Source organism: Lissotriton vulgaris, chromosome 3_1 (assembly GCF_964263255.1).
Source record: "Lissotriton vulgaris chromosome 3_1, aLisVul1.2, whole genome shotgun sequence".
Taxonomy (NCBI): Eukaryota; Metazoa; Chordata; class Amphibia; order Caudata; family Salamandridae; genus Lissotriton; species Lissotriton vulgaris.
The window spans coordinates 2101742197-2101760000 of record NC_141689.1 but is presented as its reverse complement, the minus strand read 5'-3'; the positions used below and the strand labels follow the sequence as shown (position 1 = coordinate 2101760000).

General features: G+C 43.8%; 1 protein-coding gene across 1 annotated transcript in view; it reads left to right on the top strand.

Annotated features, from left to right (window-relative positions):
• The window catches only part of SPATA18 (spermatogenesis associated 18), a 193995-nt gene that overhangs the window by 16859 nt on the left and 159332 nt on the right, over positions 1 to 17804 (top strand). The window contains exon 2 of the mRNA XM_086962653.1: positions 17501 to 17606. Coding sequence (XP_086818779.1) covers positions 17501 to 17606 — 106 coding nt within the window. The remainder of the gene's footprint in view (positions 1 to 17500; positions 17607 to 17804) is intronic.

The window sequence follows — 17804 nt, the reverse complement described above, 5'->3', positions numbered from 1 at the left end:
ATTTACAACTGTGGTTGAAAAAGTGACATGCAGTTTATAATAAAGAGTATTTATATGCGAAAATGGTAGGTAGGGTAAAAAAGTTTTTTATGGTTTGTAATTGTTTTCTGTGCTTTACGGAACGCACTTTAGCAAGATGAATTAGTAGATTTATTGATAGCTGCACTCTTTCTGCACTTTAAATAGCACTATCTGATGCACTTTAGCCTTGACTGTGATATTCAATTCATTTAAGACTTCTTGTAAGGAAATATTTTAGGGTCTACAGTATTGTTATTTTGATGGTATATATAATATTGAACAATTTTCTATTTTGGAAAGGAACTGAAATGATGTCTCGGTCGGAATCTGCAAAAATAATACAAATTTTTTAAAAAAGTGATGGAGTGTTCCTTATACAACGTAAATTGCAGCAGAATTAGGGCAGTCCTAATGAATAGTTGTTTTCATTACAGCTCTTGGGTGCCTTATTTATTTATTTGATAGTTTTAGATGGAGGAAGCCTACGGCCTTGTTTTTGTTCCGTTTGCACTTAATCTCCAGTCGTACAAGGAGCACTGATAATCTGAACGTAATAAGCAGATCAATAGTACTGCGGGTTGAGGCTGTGTGCTGTATTGCTCTGTCACTGCATCTTGAAATCTGTGGTGAAATTACTCCGACTTCTGTTTCAGTATCCATCATTGTCTCCTTTACACATATTTTGTCATTTGAGTCGGATATTAAGATAACATGAATTATGTACACAAATGTTGGTGCGTGGCATCACCAGGTCTGTGTCAGTGCCGTACGTGCCCTACCTCTACTCTCGATATTTACCTAAAGACAGATCCCCCAGGATATTGCGGCATGAATTATTAATTTTAGCAGCACAAATATGAAAATTTAGCTGCAATTTTGCTGCACTTTATGTTACTCATAATCATTCATTTTCAGCCTGAAATCAATAGAATCTGTTTTAGCAGAGTATTCCACTTTGAATTTGTCATGTTTTAAGTGTCTGTAGCTCTACAGAAGCACAGCTCCAGTCCTAACCTAAGGAGGGAGCACAGCTTCAGTCCTAACCTAAGGAGGGAGCTGTATTTCCCCCTGGGATGTTCTAGTGCCCATGTATGCACCCCTGCCGGGGCACCGCTGCCTCCTCGATCCGTGAGGCAGGACACCTCTTCCTCAGGCACTCTAGGGTGCAAGATCGTAGTGATCGTAATGACTGATCCAAATAAGTCAGACCGACTGCATAGGGAGGTCACCTCTTGCCTACCTGGTCCAGTCCTCATAGGTCGACTTGAGCAAACATAGCCTGGCCTCGAAAGGGAATCTTGTCCTGAAGACTTTGGAGAGGACGTTTGAACATAAAAGATTACTTTTTAGACCCCAGCGTAATTAATAATAATGAACATTCTTGTAGTGTCTTGTTTTCGTCCAGCTTACTACATCCCTTATATCAACCTGTTCCCTTGACCCTATGAGGAAGGAGCTAGCCGCTCCGAAATGCGTAAGGGGTTTTAGAATGAATCGGAAGGAATGTGCCGGCTTCGTACAATAAAGATTCTGTAAATCATCATCCATGGAGTTGCGTCCTTAATGTCAGGGGCACTTGTTGTATATAAATATATATATATAGATATATATATATATTCACTTAAAAAAACATAGGTTTCAGGCCTTATATAGTTAGGAATTAGCATTTAAAAAACCATTGAAATTGCTCCTATATAGTTAGTTGTACTAACTATATTTCGCGCACCCACAATCCACTGCTGATGATGTCACATATTACATCATTCATGACATGGTCAGTCACATCACTGATGACATCTCAAATGACATCACTGATGACATCACTGATGACATCTCATTTGACATCACTGATGACATCACTGATGACATCATCCAGTGACTGTGTGTTTCTGTAAAGTTTAAATATGTTTTACATATTGAAGAATGAGTGGATGTATAATTGTCTGGATGAAGGATTTAGTAGGTGCATGACTGACTGTATGAGTGAGTGATTAAATGTGTCTTACTAAATGCATGGGTTAGTGACTAAACTGTCTGGATGTGTGCATCAGTATGTCTGTTGTTGTGTAAGCTGCTGCATGTGTTGATCAGTAGCTATATGAGTGGCTATATGGGTTATTGATTGGTTGCCCAAGTATTTGAATGAGAGACTGAGTGTGTGTGTGGGTGGCTGGGAGGTGTGTGACTCTGTGCATAGATGTGTGAGCAGTTGATTCACTAGGTGTATGAGTTCAAGAGTGCATGTGGAAACAGCTATATGGGCGGTTGACTGTGTGCATCGGTGTGTTGGTGAGTGAATGGATATCTCAGTGCCACATGTCCAAGTAAGTACATATGTAAAACAGTGCATGTGAGAGTTGGCATATATAAATGACTATACATGAGAGCCAGTGAATGTGCGAGTGGCTGTATGGATCATTGTGTACTTGTATCAGTGATTGTATAAGAGAGTAAGTATGTGTTAGTATATGTTTGAATAATTAAAATGTTGAGTGTATAACTGTATAGTTGAGGAAATGGAAGTGTGATTGATTCTTTGCATGACTGACTAGGTGTGTGAGTAACTCCATGGATGAGTGGCAGTGTGTGAGTGTCTGTATAGGTGTATGCGTGCATATGATAGTGTTGTATTGATGAGTGACTGTATGTATGAGTGATTCTATGGGTGAATGATTGAATGTGTGTGTAGACCTAGGAATCAGTGAGTGCGTATGTAGTAACTGGTATTGGTGTGTCAATGGTTTCAAGAATGGTAGTCTGTATTTAACAGTGGGTGTATCAAAGGTTATATTAGAGTGTGAGGAGGTGCACCGTATTATCACATGAATGATATAATCAGTGATGTGATCAGTGATGTCAAATGAGATGTCATCAGTGATGTCATCAGTGATGTCATCAGTGATGTCATTTGATATGTCATCAGTGATGTCATTAGTGATGTCACTGACCATGTCATGAATGATGTAATATGTGACATCATCAGCAGTGGATTGCGGATGCGCGAAATATAGTTATATAAGGCCTGAAACCTGTATTTTTAAGTGAATTTGCAAGGTTTTTTAAATGCTAATTCATAACTATATAAGGCCTGAAACCTATGGTTTTTTAAGTGAATTTGCAAGGTTTTTTTAAATGCTAATTGCTAACTATATAAGGCCTGAAACCTATGGTTTATTAAGTGAATTTGCAAGGTTTTTAAAATACTAATTCCTTACTATATAAGGCCTGAAACCTGTTTTTTTAAGTGAATTTGCAAGGTTTCTTAAATGCTAATTCATAACTATATAAGGCCTGAAACCTATGGTTTTTTAAGTGAATTTGCAAGGTTTTTTAAATGCTAATTCCTAACTATATAAGGCTTGAAACCTATGTTTTTTTCAGTGAATTTGCAAGGTTTTTTAAATGCTAATTCCTAACTAGATCAGGCGTGAAACCTATATTTTTTTTCAATAAATTTCAAAGGTTTTGTAAATGCTAATTCTATTAGCGGATAACGTTTATATATGTTATTATCCTTCTGGTACCAAATGAGCAGCCATCTTGTTTCTCAGGAGAAGTGAGGCACAAGAGAGCACAAAACAAGAGTGGAAAACGCGGGGTACGGGCACGGTACGCGTACCGGACGCGTACGGTGCCCGTACCCCGCAATGTTTTTGAATTTTTTTTTTTGCCCTTGGGGGTCCTTTTCGGACCCCCTGAGAAGGGCTAGAGGGTTGGGGGGTCTCTACCCTGCCCCCTTTTCGTGTTTTCCACTCTTGTTTTGGGCTCTCTTGTGCCTCAGTTCTCCTGAAAAACAAGATGGTGGCCAACACTTCCTGGTTTGGACAGTTTGGAATGTTGACAGTCGACTGCCAGCCAATCAGAAACTCGCTCGCGCACGTACGCGTACGGTACACGTACCGTACGCGTACGGTGAGCGCATATAGATATATGATTTGCTCAAATTCATTTTTCTCAACAACTACTAGAGGGATTTTCACCAAATATAGAAAAGGCACTACGCATACCTGTCCCTACCATTGCCAAGTTTGGTGTAATTCAGTTCAGCCGTTCGGGCTGTAGCCGTGTCTAAAGGTCCCATAGAAAATGCCATTTGAAAAATTTCGAATTCATTTTTCTCAAGAACTACTTGAGGGATTTACACCAAACATACAAAAGGCACTGCTGCATACCAGTCCCTACCATTTTGCCAAGTTTGGTGTAATTCCATTCAGCCGTTCGGGCTGTAGCCGTGTCTAAAGGTCCCTATGGAAATTAACATAGGGAAAACACGTTTTGGAACCCCCCTTTCGGCCCCCGCTTGACGAATCCCCTCAAAACTTTCAGGGAAGGAGCAGAGCGGAGCTGGCCAAAATGTTGGAAAATTACACACAGATTCCTCAATCAGCGCCAAAGTTATTCACAATAGAATGTTGAGCGCATATAGATATATAATTTGCTCAAATCAATTTTCTCAACAACTACTGGAGGGATTTTCACCAAATATAGAAAAGGCGCTACTGCATACCTGTCCCTACCATTTTGCCAAGTTTGGTGTAATTCCGTTCAGCCGTTCAGGCTGTAGCCGTGTCTAAAGGTCCCATAGAAAATGCCATTTGAAAAATTTCGAATTCATTTTTCTCAAGAACTACTGGAGGGATTACACCAAACATACAAAAGGCACTGCTGCATACCAGTCCCTACCATTTTGTTAAATCTGGTGTAATTCCGTTCAGCCGTTCGAGCTGTAGCCTTGTCAGAATGTCCCTATGGAAATTAACATGTGGAAAACACGTTTTGTGACCCCCCCTTTTTTCTCGGCCCCCGCTTGACAAATCCCCCCGAAACTTTCAGGGAAGGAGCGGAGCGCAGCGAGGCAAATTTAAGGAAAATTACAGGCAGATCCCTCAATCGGCGCCAAAGTTATTCCCAATAGAATGTTCGGAATTTCCTATGGTAACTAGGTCCTAACTATATATACCGACTGGCGACCGCCAGTAGGTAATACATATATATATATATATATATATATATATATATATATATATATATATATATATATATATATATATATATATATATTACCAGGAAGCTATACTTCGCTCCGTAGTTAATTATACAGCAATGTTTATTTGGTGGCCATTCATTACCACACAGCACACCATCACCAACGCTTTTCGACTACAAAGTCTTGTTCATGGTCTGGATTGCCGCATATAACTTCTTGGTGAAAAATATTTGCGGGCATGGTTCCGCTCTGAACGCCTGCACCCACCATGAGCATGCTGTGATTAGAGCAGATTTAGTAGAACATATATTTGTATATATATATATAGACTGGACTTTATTTTTGCTGCAAGCCTTAGTTTCCTCATACTGCTTTCGACCTCAAATAAATGTGGCTGATGTTATCTTCGTGAGTGGCTTACTTCATACACAGGCAACTCTTTTGGGAATATATATATATATATATAGAACAGAACAAATCCTGAACCATTGGACTCTTCAGGCACCTGAAACAGGTACAGACCGCAAAAAACGTGCTCCAAATCAGCAATTCAGTGCATGAATCTTTATTTCAACATGGTGTTCGCCAGCATGACGCTTTTCGGCTGCAGGAAGCAGCCTTGATATCACACATATATTATATATATATGTATATATACAGCAAAAACCTCCAGCAGCGCGGAAGGAAGAGGCCACAGGCAGGGATTACGATTGAGGCTTTCTTTATTGAAACAGCAGATGTGGCATGATGCATTACGGCTATGGAATGCCTTCTTCAGATGCCGCTGCCAAACTAAGGTAAGTAAAGTCCAGCTTTTAAATAGTCCTGCACCACTACCCTGATAAGGAATAGGCGCCACCCCAACCATGTGATCATCCACTGCGCTGTAGTATGGAGGCAAACTACAACTCCCAGAAACCTGCATACCTATATATCCACACAAACGACCAAGGTTACCAAAGTCCGTGGCCCATAGACAGATGGCGAGTCACGCCGGGCAGGTCTCCCGGCAAATTTTATAACGCACAGCAATCTTCTTCAAAGAAGAACTCACGCTCAGAATGAAATCAGAGTTTATTAAGGAAGGTAAATAAACGCTGGTTTCATTCTGAGCGCTAGTCCTTCTTTGAAGAAGATTGCTGTGCATTATATATTTATCCCTCTTTACCTAAGACCTGATTCAGAAACGTAATTTTATACGAGTAGACATATTCATGTGAAAATCTACTTCTCTACTTAGGTAAAAATCTTCACTTTATTGTTATTCAGAAATTGTTTTTCACCATTTCTGAATGTAGATTTACACCTAGGTATATACTTGCATGTCTCTATCCATTCAAGTGAGAGGATGCAACTTCCAATTTGAACATGTCTCATTGCTAGGATAGCCCTGGGGGGGAAATACATTTGACCCCTTTTGCTGCTGCTACTGCTGCTAGCGATGAAAATGAAGTAGCTGGGACCCATTTTTGTGTTCACCTGTCAGTCCCTGATTGAACAGTGACTGGCCGTTGACACAAAATATTCATGGACAACTCACCTGAATCACTCACAGTGTACCTCCGTCACCCTGCTGAGGGAGTTGTTGGTGTGTGTCAGCAAATGTGAGAGGGTGAAGTGAGGGCAAGAAATGGAGGTTTATAGGGTCTTAAAAACATCGCCTATGGTATGTTAAAAAAAGAATAAAACTTTAAACGTAATCACTGGAGCCAGGTGAGAAGGACTCTGCTGACTGCATAACCTTAATGCACACTTCTCAATCCGCCCCTCTGAAAACAGGCGCCCTTGGCCTAGGGCCAGCTTGCCAATGTCAAAAGCTGACCTTGCCTCTTAGAATAGGCTTTTTGAGTATAAATACAAATATTAAAAAATATTTTAGAGCATAACAAAATGTAATTTAATTTAAAATGTTATTATTAACCTAGACTAATTAATATACACATTGCAGTACATTAGCTCATCAAATGATATTTTTATTGAATAATTAGTTATTTTAAATATATTGCTTTTAAAACGAAATATTTTTAGGCAATCATATTTAAACATCCCCACTCTCTTTAGCATTAATATTTTATTTAATATCTAATAATAAATTGTAATTTAATATGAAAAAAAAACAGAAAAAAATGTAATTTTCAAAATTTCACAGGCAGTTTTGTAAAAATCGCTGCATTTTTACAAAACTGCAGATTTTGCAATTTTTTTTTGCAAATTGCGAAATCCTGGAAGGTCCGTATAGAGCAGACTTTCCAAACTGTGTGTCCCGACACAGTACCTTGTTGCTTGCAAAGGGTGGGTGTGTCGCGGGATGATAATGGGCACTTAGCACATAACTGCTGCTAATTAAGAGGCATTAAGCTGTACTTTAAGGCCTCTGCCGGCGACATCACTCACCCACTCTCCCCGGGTCTCTTTTGAAAACACCAGATTGTCTGATAAAACATCCCTCCCCACCCCGCGCCGACGAGATACAGAGCTGATATGTGGGGGACCGTGAGCCATTCAAATACTTTCCGCGAAATTCGAGAAATTTAAATACAAAACGCTGTTAGAGTACAAAGTACCAGGCTTTCTACACAGAAGGGCACGCGATCAGGTAGTCTGTGTGCAAAGCTTATTTCTGCTCTACGTATGGAAAAGAAAAAGAATTCCGACCATATATTCTGCAGGAAGCGAAAATAGCATTCTTTTTTTTTAACAAACATTATTAGCTTTTTAATAGAACTCTCTGTGTCCTCCTTCCCCACCGGTCAATATTTTATTTTATTTTATTCTTAACAAACATATTTTGGCCTCTAAAGAAATACGTTGACATGTGCCCATCTAGCCAACATACCCCTTCCGTCTACTGTCTGGAATAGACAGAGGGAGACAGACAGAGGGAGGAGGGCGACAGAGGGAGAAGGGCGACAGAGGGAGAAGGGCGACAGACGGAGGGAGACAGATAGAGGGAGGGAGCCAGAGGGAGGGAGTCCGGGGTAGACAGAGGGAGGGAGAGGGAGACAGAGAGGGAGACAGACAGTGGGAGGGAGACAGAGGGACAGAGCCAAAGGGAGGGAGACAGAGAAGGAGACAGAGGGAGAGGGAGACAGAGGAAGAGGGAGACAGCGGGAGAGGGAGATAGAGGGAGAGGGAGGGAGAGGGAGACAGGAACGGAGACAGAGGGAGGGAGACAGAGGGAGGGAGGCAGGGAGGGAGACAGAGGGAGGTAGACAGAAAGAGAGACAGAGAGGAGGAGGCACAGAGAGGGAGACAGAGAGAGGAGGGCGACAGAGGGAGGGAGGGAGACAGAGGGAGCGAGACAGACAGAGAGAGACAGGGAGACAGACGGAGACAGAGGGAGGGAGACAGTGGGAGACAGTCATCCGGGAGACAGAGGGAAGGAGAGGGAGACAGACAGAGAGAGGGAGACAGAGAGAGGGAGACAGAGGGAGGGAGACAGAGGGAGTGAGACAGAGGTAGAGGTACAGACGGAGAGGGAGGCAGAGGGAGACAGAGGCAGAGGGAGACAAAGGGAGAGAGAGAGAGAGGGAGAGGGAGGGTGACAGAGGGAGAGAGACAGAGGAACAGAGACAGAGGGAGGGAGACAGAGGGATGGAAACAGAGGGAGACAGAGAGAAGGAGACAGAGCGGGAGAAAGAGAGACAGACAAGGGAAGGAGGGTGACAGATAGCGAGACAGAGTGAGCGAGACAGACAGAGAGAGACAGAGGGAAGTAGACAGACAGGGAGACAGACGGAGACAGACAGAGGGAGACAGTGGGAGACAGTCAGGGGGAGACAGAGGGAAGGAGAGGGAGACAGAAAGAGGGAGACAGACAGAGGGAGGGAGACAGAGGGAGAGGTAGACAGAAAGAGGGAGACAGACAGAGGGAGGGAGACAGAGGGAGAGGTAGACAAAGAGGGAGACAGAGGGAGGGAGACAGGGGGAGAGAGGGAGAGGGAGAAAGAGGGAGAGAGAGACGCAGGGAGACAGAGAGAGGGAGAGGGAGAGAGAGAAGGAAAGGGAGGGTGACAGAGGGAGGGAGACAGAGGAACGGACACAGAGGGAGCGAGACAGAGGGACGGAAACAGAGGAAGACAGAGAGAGGGAGATAGAGCAGGAGACAGAGGGAGACAGACAGAGGGAGGAGGGCGACAGAGAGCAAGACAGACAGAGAAAGACAGAAGGAGGTAGACAGACGGGGGAGACAGACAGAGACAGACAGACAGAGGGAGACAGAGGGAGGGAGACAGCGGGAGGGAGACAACGGGAGAGAGAGGGAGGGAGTGAGACAGAGTGAGACAGAGAGAGACAGACAGAGAGGGAGACATAGGGAGAGGGAGACAGAGGGAGAGAGAGAGGGAGATGGAGGGTGACAGAGGGAGGGAGACAGAGGAACAGAGACAGAGGGAGGGAGACAGAGGGACGGAAACAGAGGGAGACAGAGAACGGGAGACAGTGGGAGACAGACAGAGGGCGACAGGGAGCGAGACAGAGGGAGGTAGACAGACAGAGGGAGACAAGCGGAGACAGACAGAGGGAGACAGAGGAAGGGAGGGAGACAGAGGAAGGGAGGGAGACAGAGAGAGCGAGACGGTTAGAGAGAGAGAGGGAGACAGACAGAGTGAGAGAGAACCCCCCTCCGAACTCCCCCTTAGGTGATTCAGGCTCTCTCGCTACGATCGCTCGCTACATAGTCTTACTTTGTCCCAAAATGATGCTTCTCCAAAAAGTGTGTCACCAACATGAAAAGTTTGGAAAGCTGTGGTATAGAGGGTGCTTTACCCCACACATCTCAGCACCATAGAGGTTTTCTTCCATAGCATTACTTCTTTGCTTCCAGTTTTTTGCAGCATATACAGCGCCACGAGGTTTGTCACATGATAACCTGTTTTTAGGACTCTGTTTCTAGGAGATTGCTTCTTGTATATCTTCACATTTATAGTACGAGACTGATGATGCAAACTATGTGCAAGTGTAATTATCACTGTCACCATTCGTTCGTTCGTTCGTTCATTTATTTTTCTCAATGGTATTAGCTGGTGTGTAGCTCCAGCGGCCTCAAGTGACTTTGACTAATTAAAATTCTACTCAGCAGGTTCCAGGATGAGCAGTGTTATTCTCAGAGGTGTGTTTCCTCGCAGTTGTCGGCGTTGGACACCTGCTACTACCACAAGCCACTCTGAGTGATGACAACCTAACTTTACAAGTTTTTCAATGATGTGTAATCCTGCTTAAACCGTGTTGGCTATGATGTACTCTCCTTTGTAAATCTCTACAAGTTCTCTATGTTAATTTTGGATAAATGTCCCAGGCAGAGGGCATTCAATGTATTGTACCAGTAACAGAAGAATCCTTTCCAAAGTAACCCTAAGTCCTCTACTGCATCTTATTAATGAGATCAAAACCTGCCTAAAGTTTCAGTCATAGTTGTACACCTGTGCACTTTAGCACTTCATCAGGCTCATTGATCTCTCTATAAATGCATTTACAACACTATACAGTTCAGCACGGTTTTGGTGTACCTTGCTACAATTAGATTCTCGTATAGCAGCCAGTGGCGGCTCATCTGCTAAGATGGAGGTGCGTCACCTCACTGCTTTGAAGCAGTAAAAGAATGGAAAAAAATAAAATGATAACGTAATGTTGTTATCAGTTTATTTTGTCCCCCTGCTGCAGCAGCTTTGCGTGATGGGGCGGGTGGGGCGGCAGAGTAGGGGAGGAGTGGTAGCACCCTCCTAAGTGTGAAATGACTGTTTTGCCGGCCCTCTTGAGATATTGATTATAAGGTGATTTTTTTTTTCATTTTCTAATTCAGCCCTTAGGGCTTGGTTCAAAACGAAGTCTGCTTTGTTTTGTTTCATTCGGTACCATAACTTAATTGTTGCATACAACCACCCTTTTTGTTTATTAAACCAAATTTGAGTCTAACCTGCGCTGGGGATGCGGACTGATGTATCTGAAAGACCTTTTTATATGTTGAGACTATTAGTTTGATCAATAGTTCTGAATCTTTACAGTGTAGCACAATACTGGTGTATGTTAATGTTGGAAGCATTTTAGCCGGTATCCCTGCAAGCAAGGGTTTATACGATGGCCCCTTCAGTTTTTTTGCTAGAGTCCTTAAGGCAAACGTCAGTGCGTTTGTTTTCTGTAGCATATAAGCTTTCTGCTCTCTATGGTTCTGCCTATTGTCCATGTAAAGCCCCAGGCGCTATTTTCTTAAAGGCCTTCAGACAGGAAACGCACTTGGTCCTAAACATGGCTGGCAGTGGTTACTTTACTCGTTAGCACATCTCACATTTATATTAGACCTTCTATAAATTTCGTTTCATAAGCTCCACATAGAGTACAACCTAATCCAGAATTAATATAATAATTTGTTTGTCACATTTCAAAGCTACTTATTGTATATATTGAATTTACTGTGGTACTGTCTTCCATGCAATGCATTATGGGTAGGGTGGATTTACCATATCTTCAAAATTTATGATGCTCACTAGGGACCTCAAGAGAGTTAACAACACAGGATTTGGCTTATGCATAGCAAGGCCACGCTGCTATAATAATTAACAATTCGAGAAGACACTGGACGAAATGGTTGGAATTCCTGACCAGCATTTTGTGCTAGATACATATAGTTTTCACCAGTGCATAGTTGTAGTTTTTGGGCCTTATTTTAAGTTTGACGGTCTGATGGACAGCCAAAACAACGTTGGTGGTGCAGCTACCGCAGCACCAGTGGTTCAACCGCCCTATAACAAGTTGGGTGGCCTGGCTGCCATGGGAGCGCTGCTGCCGCCAGGGATCCTCTATCACTTGCAGCAGTGTGAGGCCCCTAATATGCGTACACCACCAAGCATATTTGGAGTTTACCCACTGCCACAGTTTTCATTGCGGTGAGCCCGCCATGAAAAGTGTGGCAGTGAAGAAGCAAAAGGGGCCCTACTGGGCCCATAGTGCCTCTGGACCAGGGGTTGCATGCAGGGGGGCACATGTTGAGCTCTCTTGTCTGCATGCACCCCCAGTTCAATGGCGTTCCCATTGTAGTGCCTTGCTAAGGCTTCCATATGAGCCTTAACACTGCGCCGCCATGGGCCAGCTGCAGGACCCCCCGAACTGGATTCCTTTCGGAATTCGGCGGTTGGTCGCATTATGGATTTGGCGGTGTGGCAGTGGGTCGCTGATGTGGCGGCCCGCTGACACTCCGCCAAAGTCATAATAAGGCCCTATGAGTATTTGATGTATTTATGTACTTTCCCTTCCTACACATTCATGAACTGTAAAGCGGATGTGAATGTTTATTGTATTCACGTACATTGCTGACTTGTATTTTCCGAATGTAGATGCTTGATGTGTATTTCACATGGGAAGGGTTAGGAAAATAGCAAATTTGTTTTTTATTGTGATACCTTTTCCTTAATTTCCCATTTTTTCCTGTATAATTTGCATGAGAATTGTAGATACCTTTGGGAAATACATAGATCGGCCTTTGGTATTAAGGCACAGTTCAAAATTTGCAGGTAGTCCTCTCATTTGAACCAGATTTCATAGACCATTCGTCTAGTACTTTCAAAGGATCCCTCAGCATTTTACGGAATTACATATATAGCAGAACTTGTGCCACTGGATTGAAGCTAGCCTGGCTGATGAGGGGTGATACCCCGAAACTAGCCCTAGCAGGGCCGGTCCTAGCCATGGGCGGTATGGGCAGCTGCCCAGGGCCTCGCGCTCAGGGGGCCCCCGCCGCCGGCCCCGCAGTTGCGGGAATAAATAAATGATGATGGGGAAAAGCGCTGCGCAGTGAGCACAGCACAGTGCATTCTTCCGTCCAATAATATCGAGTGTGTGTGTGTTTATTTGCAGTTACCAGCCAGGCCTCGTTCTCCACACTCTGTTGCACGTACAGTACAATCGGCATTTCTGTGGTGTCTGCTGGCTGCAAAGAAAGTGCGAGAGGAGACTTCTAAGAGCTCTCTCTGTATTCATCCAGGGTCGGACTGGCCTGTACGGTAATCAAGGCAGTGCATCCGTGTGTGGGGGTGGGTTTCAGCTGTTTGGGGACCCCACATCACATTCTGCGGGGATGGGAATCACTTTGTGTTACGCTGCTGGTTCAAAACTGCCTCAGTTTGCAACCATGGGACACTATTTTAGCTGACTGATTTACTAACAGGGACCACTTCTATGTTAGGGCCCGAGTCTGTTTTTGTGTCCCAGTCCGACCCTGCATACACCCACGCCTCACTGAATTGGATCAGACCAGGAATTTCACCAGAACGCAATGCGTGCACCACCTCCTCCGTGGCTGAATCGGGCTCCAGTCTGTAATGGTAACCATGGTGCCATGGAATCATCTCCGCTAAGTTTTAAAACTGCTGCCTCTCTCTCAGTGTTTAGGAAGTCATTAACATTTTGGCTTTTCAGCCAGTAAATGAAGTCCCTCCCTCTCTGCTCTCACAGCGCCAAAAAGCCTCCACGCATTTGTTGCGCTACATGAGTCAACTAGTTCATTCATTCATGAGCGAATCAATAGGTTGTCAAAAGCACTACGAGGCCATGCCATTGGCAGAATGCCGTGCTGCTAGGATGCCAATGACAGCCAGGGTGCATATCTCTGCCACAACCCATGCCGGGGTGTTTCAGAGCCACCCCTGGCCTCGTAGACTGCGTGTCGGCCCGCACTCATTTGGGCCGTGGCTCCTTGGAGAGACCCTCTTTAGCTGAGATTTCCTGCCTGTGTTTACCACTTTTAAATGGCATTTCAAATGTGTTCATAATTTGGTTTTAAATGCGTTCATATTTTGGTTTTAAAGTGCGTTCATATTTTGGCATTAAAGTGCGTTCATACTTTGGTTTTAAAGTGCGTTCTTATTTTGGTATTAAAGTGCGTCCATATTTTGATTTTAAAGTTCATTCATACTTTGGTTTTCCCTCTTGGCATCTACCATTTTGTCCGGCTGTTGCTCCGCTGCTTTCATCCGTCGGCATGGATAAGTCCTTCTGGGTCCCTTGATTTCTGGCCCCTGCACCGGCGCTGACATGTTGCTCATGCACGTTCTTCATAGCTGCGGTTTCTCTCCTCTGTGATTCAGCCAGCCATTATTCATTAGGCATCACTGCCCCCTGGGCCCCCTCTTCTCTTACTTCACCTAGGGTCTCTGCGTGACTGCGTCCCACTGACGTGACGCCGGCGTCACCGGCCTTGAATCTTCTTCCTCATGCAGGTGACAGTGGCAGTGGGTCCCAGGGCCGTCAATCTGGTAGCGCGCGAAAGCGCTACCAATGACTGCCCTGGACATGATTTTTATGGCCAGCCCCCGCTCAGTGTGACGCACTCAGCATGCGCACACGCCATACGTGACCTGGCACTGGCAGTCAGTCAGTCACTTACTAACTCTGATCGGGCGGCGGGCGGCGTGGGCAGGGCAGAGCTGCAGGCAGGAGTCGGACGACGTGGACCGGGTCGCGGGGCCCCGATCTCCTCCTCGTTGAGTCCGTGTGTTGAGTCAGACTGTCTATGTTAAGGTAAGAGACCTGCTTGCTTCAGTTCAACCCATCGTATTTATATATTATTACACACTTAACTTAAGTTAAAATGTCGTCTAAAGATCGATCGATGCTGAGAAGAACAATGTGTAATTAATCTCCGGCATGCATCGAGCAGCTCTGACGGGCTATGGATTTATGGGGCACCGGGCCTTTCCTCCTTTGATGCTAGCTATTTCCTAAATCATAATTGTACAATATAGTCTGCTGGCTTTATCAACTCTTTGGGAGCTTTGTTGCATTCTACTTTCTCATGTTTACTGAAAATCGACAAATGCCTAGTCTAAGGCCTAAACACCAGCCATAACATTTGTAATAAGCTCTAAGGCATGAGAAAGTTGACATTAGACTAAAGAGTACAAATCTTCTGTATAGTGAGACAAGACAAATTCTACAAAGGAATGACCTGCCAACTGACATATGCAAGGCTACACCTTACTCCACTGTTCTACAAAAGTATCTGATTTTTGTCCATCAGCTCAAAATGGAGGAAGGCAATTTTACATTATTCATCATTGAGAGTCAAGGGGCGTCAGCTCCAACAATCCAAGGAGGACTAGATGTAATTAGAACTCATTAAGGTGACATGAAGCACTATTCACTGATGCCAAATAACTAAGATCAAAAGTCCTGCGAAGTCACTTTCTGTGATGTCACTTGGAGGGGCCTCACATCTTCCCTTTCGCCCGGGGTCTCAGAAGGCCTAGGACCGGCACTGAGCCCTAGGATGCTTGTTTCTGGTCCGGGGAGGACCTGATTTGGCAGTTCAGGCTGTACTGTTTCCATGAGGAGCAGGGTCAAGACTGATTTGCATATGGCTGGGTCTGAACTGGGGTGGCAAGGTGAGCAAAAGAACTATCGATTTAACCCAGATCGCTGACTGGGGGTGAATGTTTGTTTTGTTCTGCATTCCATCCATAATTTGTATGTCTTTTGCTTTCTCATCCAAGATACGCCAGGTATGCCCGGACGTGTGTCCAGGGTTCACAGTGCCACTGGATTCAAGCTAGCCTATCTGATGAGGGGTAATACCTCAAAACTGGTCCCAGGATGCTTGTTTCTGGTACTGGGAGGATCTGACTTGGCAGTTCGGTCTGGACTGTTTCCATGAGGAGCAGGGTCAAGCCTATATTTCATATGGCTTGGTCTAAACTGGGGTGGCATGGTGAGCAAAAGAACGATGGATTTAACCTGGATCTCTAGACTGGGGGTGAATGTTTGATTTGTTTTGCATTCCGTCTATCATTTGAGTGTCTTTTGCACTTCTGAAGGAAAGCGGGACGGATAAGGACTTGCACTTAACAGCTGAGACCTCCTGATTGCTGCAGCATTCCAGACAAAACAGTGGGTCTGACCTTCCTGGAGCCTTAGAGAAGCTGCAGATAATATTCCTAGACTAAGTAGCCACTAAGCTAGGACTCGAGCAAGAATAGGTTGAGTGCTAAGTCTAACCACTCACCTCTTCAGTGCCCTGAGAGTCAAGTGTTGTTGTGGTGTACTTTGCCCATCGTAAGCCAGGAGCTAGGACATCAATGGTAAATAGACTCAGCCCCCACAGTGGAGTGGACCTCGAACTGGGTCTGAGGAAAAACCCTGATCATATTTCAGTTGCTGGGTTCAAGCTCTTTTGGTTAACAGTAGAGCAGCCAATAAAATAGATAGCTCTGTATTTTATTTGAATAGTTTCTAGAATAAAGGGTGCTTTGTGTCTTTTACTGTGGTTCCCAGATTGCTTATGTATGACTTTTGTTGAGCACACGCCACGACAGATCAGCCATTAGCATTAGACATTAGAATGTAGACATGTAAAAAAGCATCTGATGAGTTTGCCTTTCAGAGACAAATCCTACACATCTGTACGTGGTCATGAGTTTAGTGTTGGAGAGCTTATATTTTACTAATCTAAGCACGCATTCAAGTAATAAACATACAGTTACCTCATTTTAATATAATTTCTGTAGTGTATATTGGTGAATAGATTTGACTGAAATCAAATAAACCTGTAATGCGTTCACTTTACATGCAATGGTCAAGCAGTTTTGATGTTGAAACCTAGGCTGCAAATGGAAATCTGTGGATGCTGTTATTCTACAGAGCAGGATCATAGGCAGAACATTGATAATGAGAATATTTATAGAGTAATAACATTTAGCTTTTATGTGCAAGCATGACTTGGAAACACTACGCAATGTTTTGAAAAGACATCGAATCTGAGATACCTTTTGCTCTTGCCACGACCAGTATGAGGTGCATGTGATGAGAAACACACCATAAAAGGACACTTGGCAAGTATGCGCTAAACATCACTGGGAGGTATATGACTGCACGCGCACTGTGGGATTCCTAATTTCATAATTTACACCTTCTACTGCAGTGAAAGACATTTATGGTGTGTCATGGACTTTTCTTTCAAGGATTCTACTCATAGGCATCAATTCTGCCTTCCACAAAGTTTGTTAAAAATAATTTCTGCATTATCAGATAGAGGTCATTTCTGAGTGTGGGAACACACTGATAATCCCCCCCCTTCTTTCTTTCCTTTCTGCCTTGTCAGCAGTAGTAGCTAACAGCAATTGTCATGTCTGAGGAGCTGGAGCTGTTTGGGTGGAGGCTATGTGTTGCCTCTACACTAACTCAATTTCCACATTGAGTGGGTGTGTGCATGCTTACTATTACAGCAGCAAATCACACACAGAGTTATTTTTTCTTCTTCTTCCATTGTGTTGTTTTTCTTGGCGCTGCACTTCCCAATAAGAGCGAATGCTGCAATACATTTTATTATATAGCTGTTAATTTACAAAAATACATTTAAAAATAAATTGAGTACCCGTTTTTTTAAGGTTAATAACATTGAAATATTGTTGTGGTGTTCCCCCTGTTCTGTTGCTTGCATTTTCTTTTTTCTAGCATTACGTTATGTTGGTATGTATATAATATTTTCTCTATCTGTCTCACCTACAGAATAACACATGCGACGAAAATTTGAGCCAGTGCTGTGAACTGATGGAACTCAGCTCGAAAGTTCAAGGGCAACTTATTTCAATTCTTAACGCAGTTTCTCGGGAAGGTGAGAAGGCAATGGTGTCATCAATATATGCATTTACCAGCTTTCTTTTGAGATGCGGAAATCGACAGTTTGTAAGGGTGAACATCAGATTTGACAAATGTAACCAAGTGCCGTAAGAGTCGCCTTGTAAATGCATAGACAAGATGGTTTTGCATGACGGGCTAATTGGGGAATCCCTTTAGTATCTTAAAGTCAGAG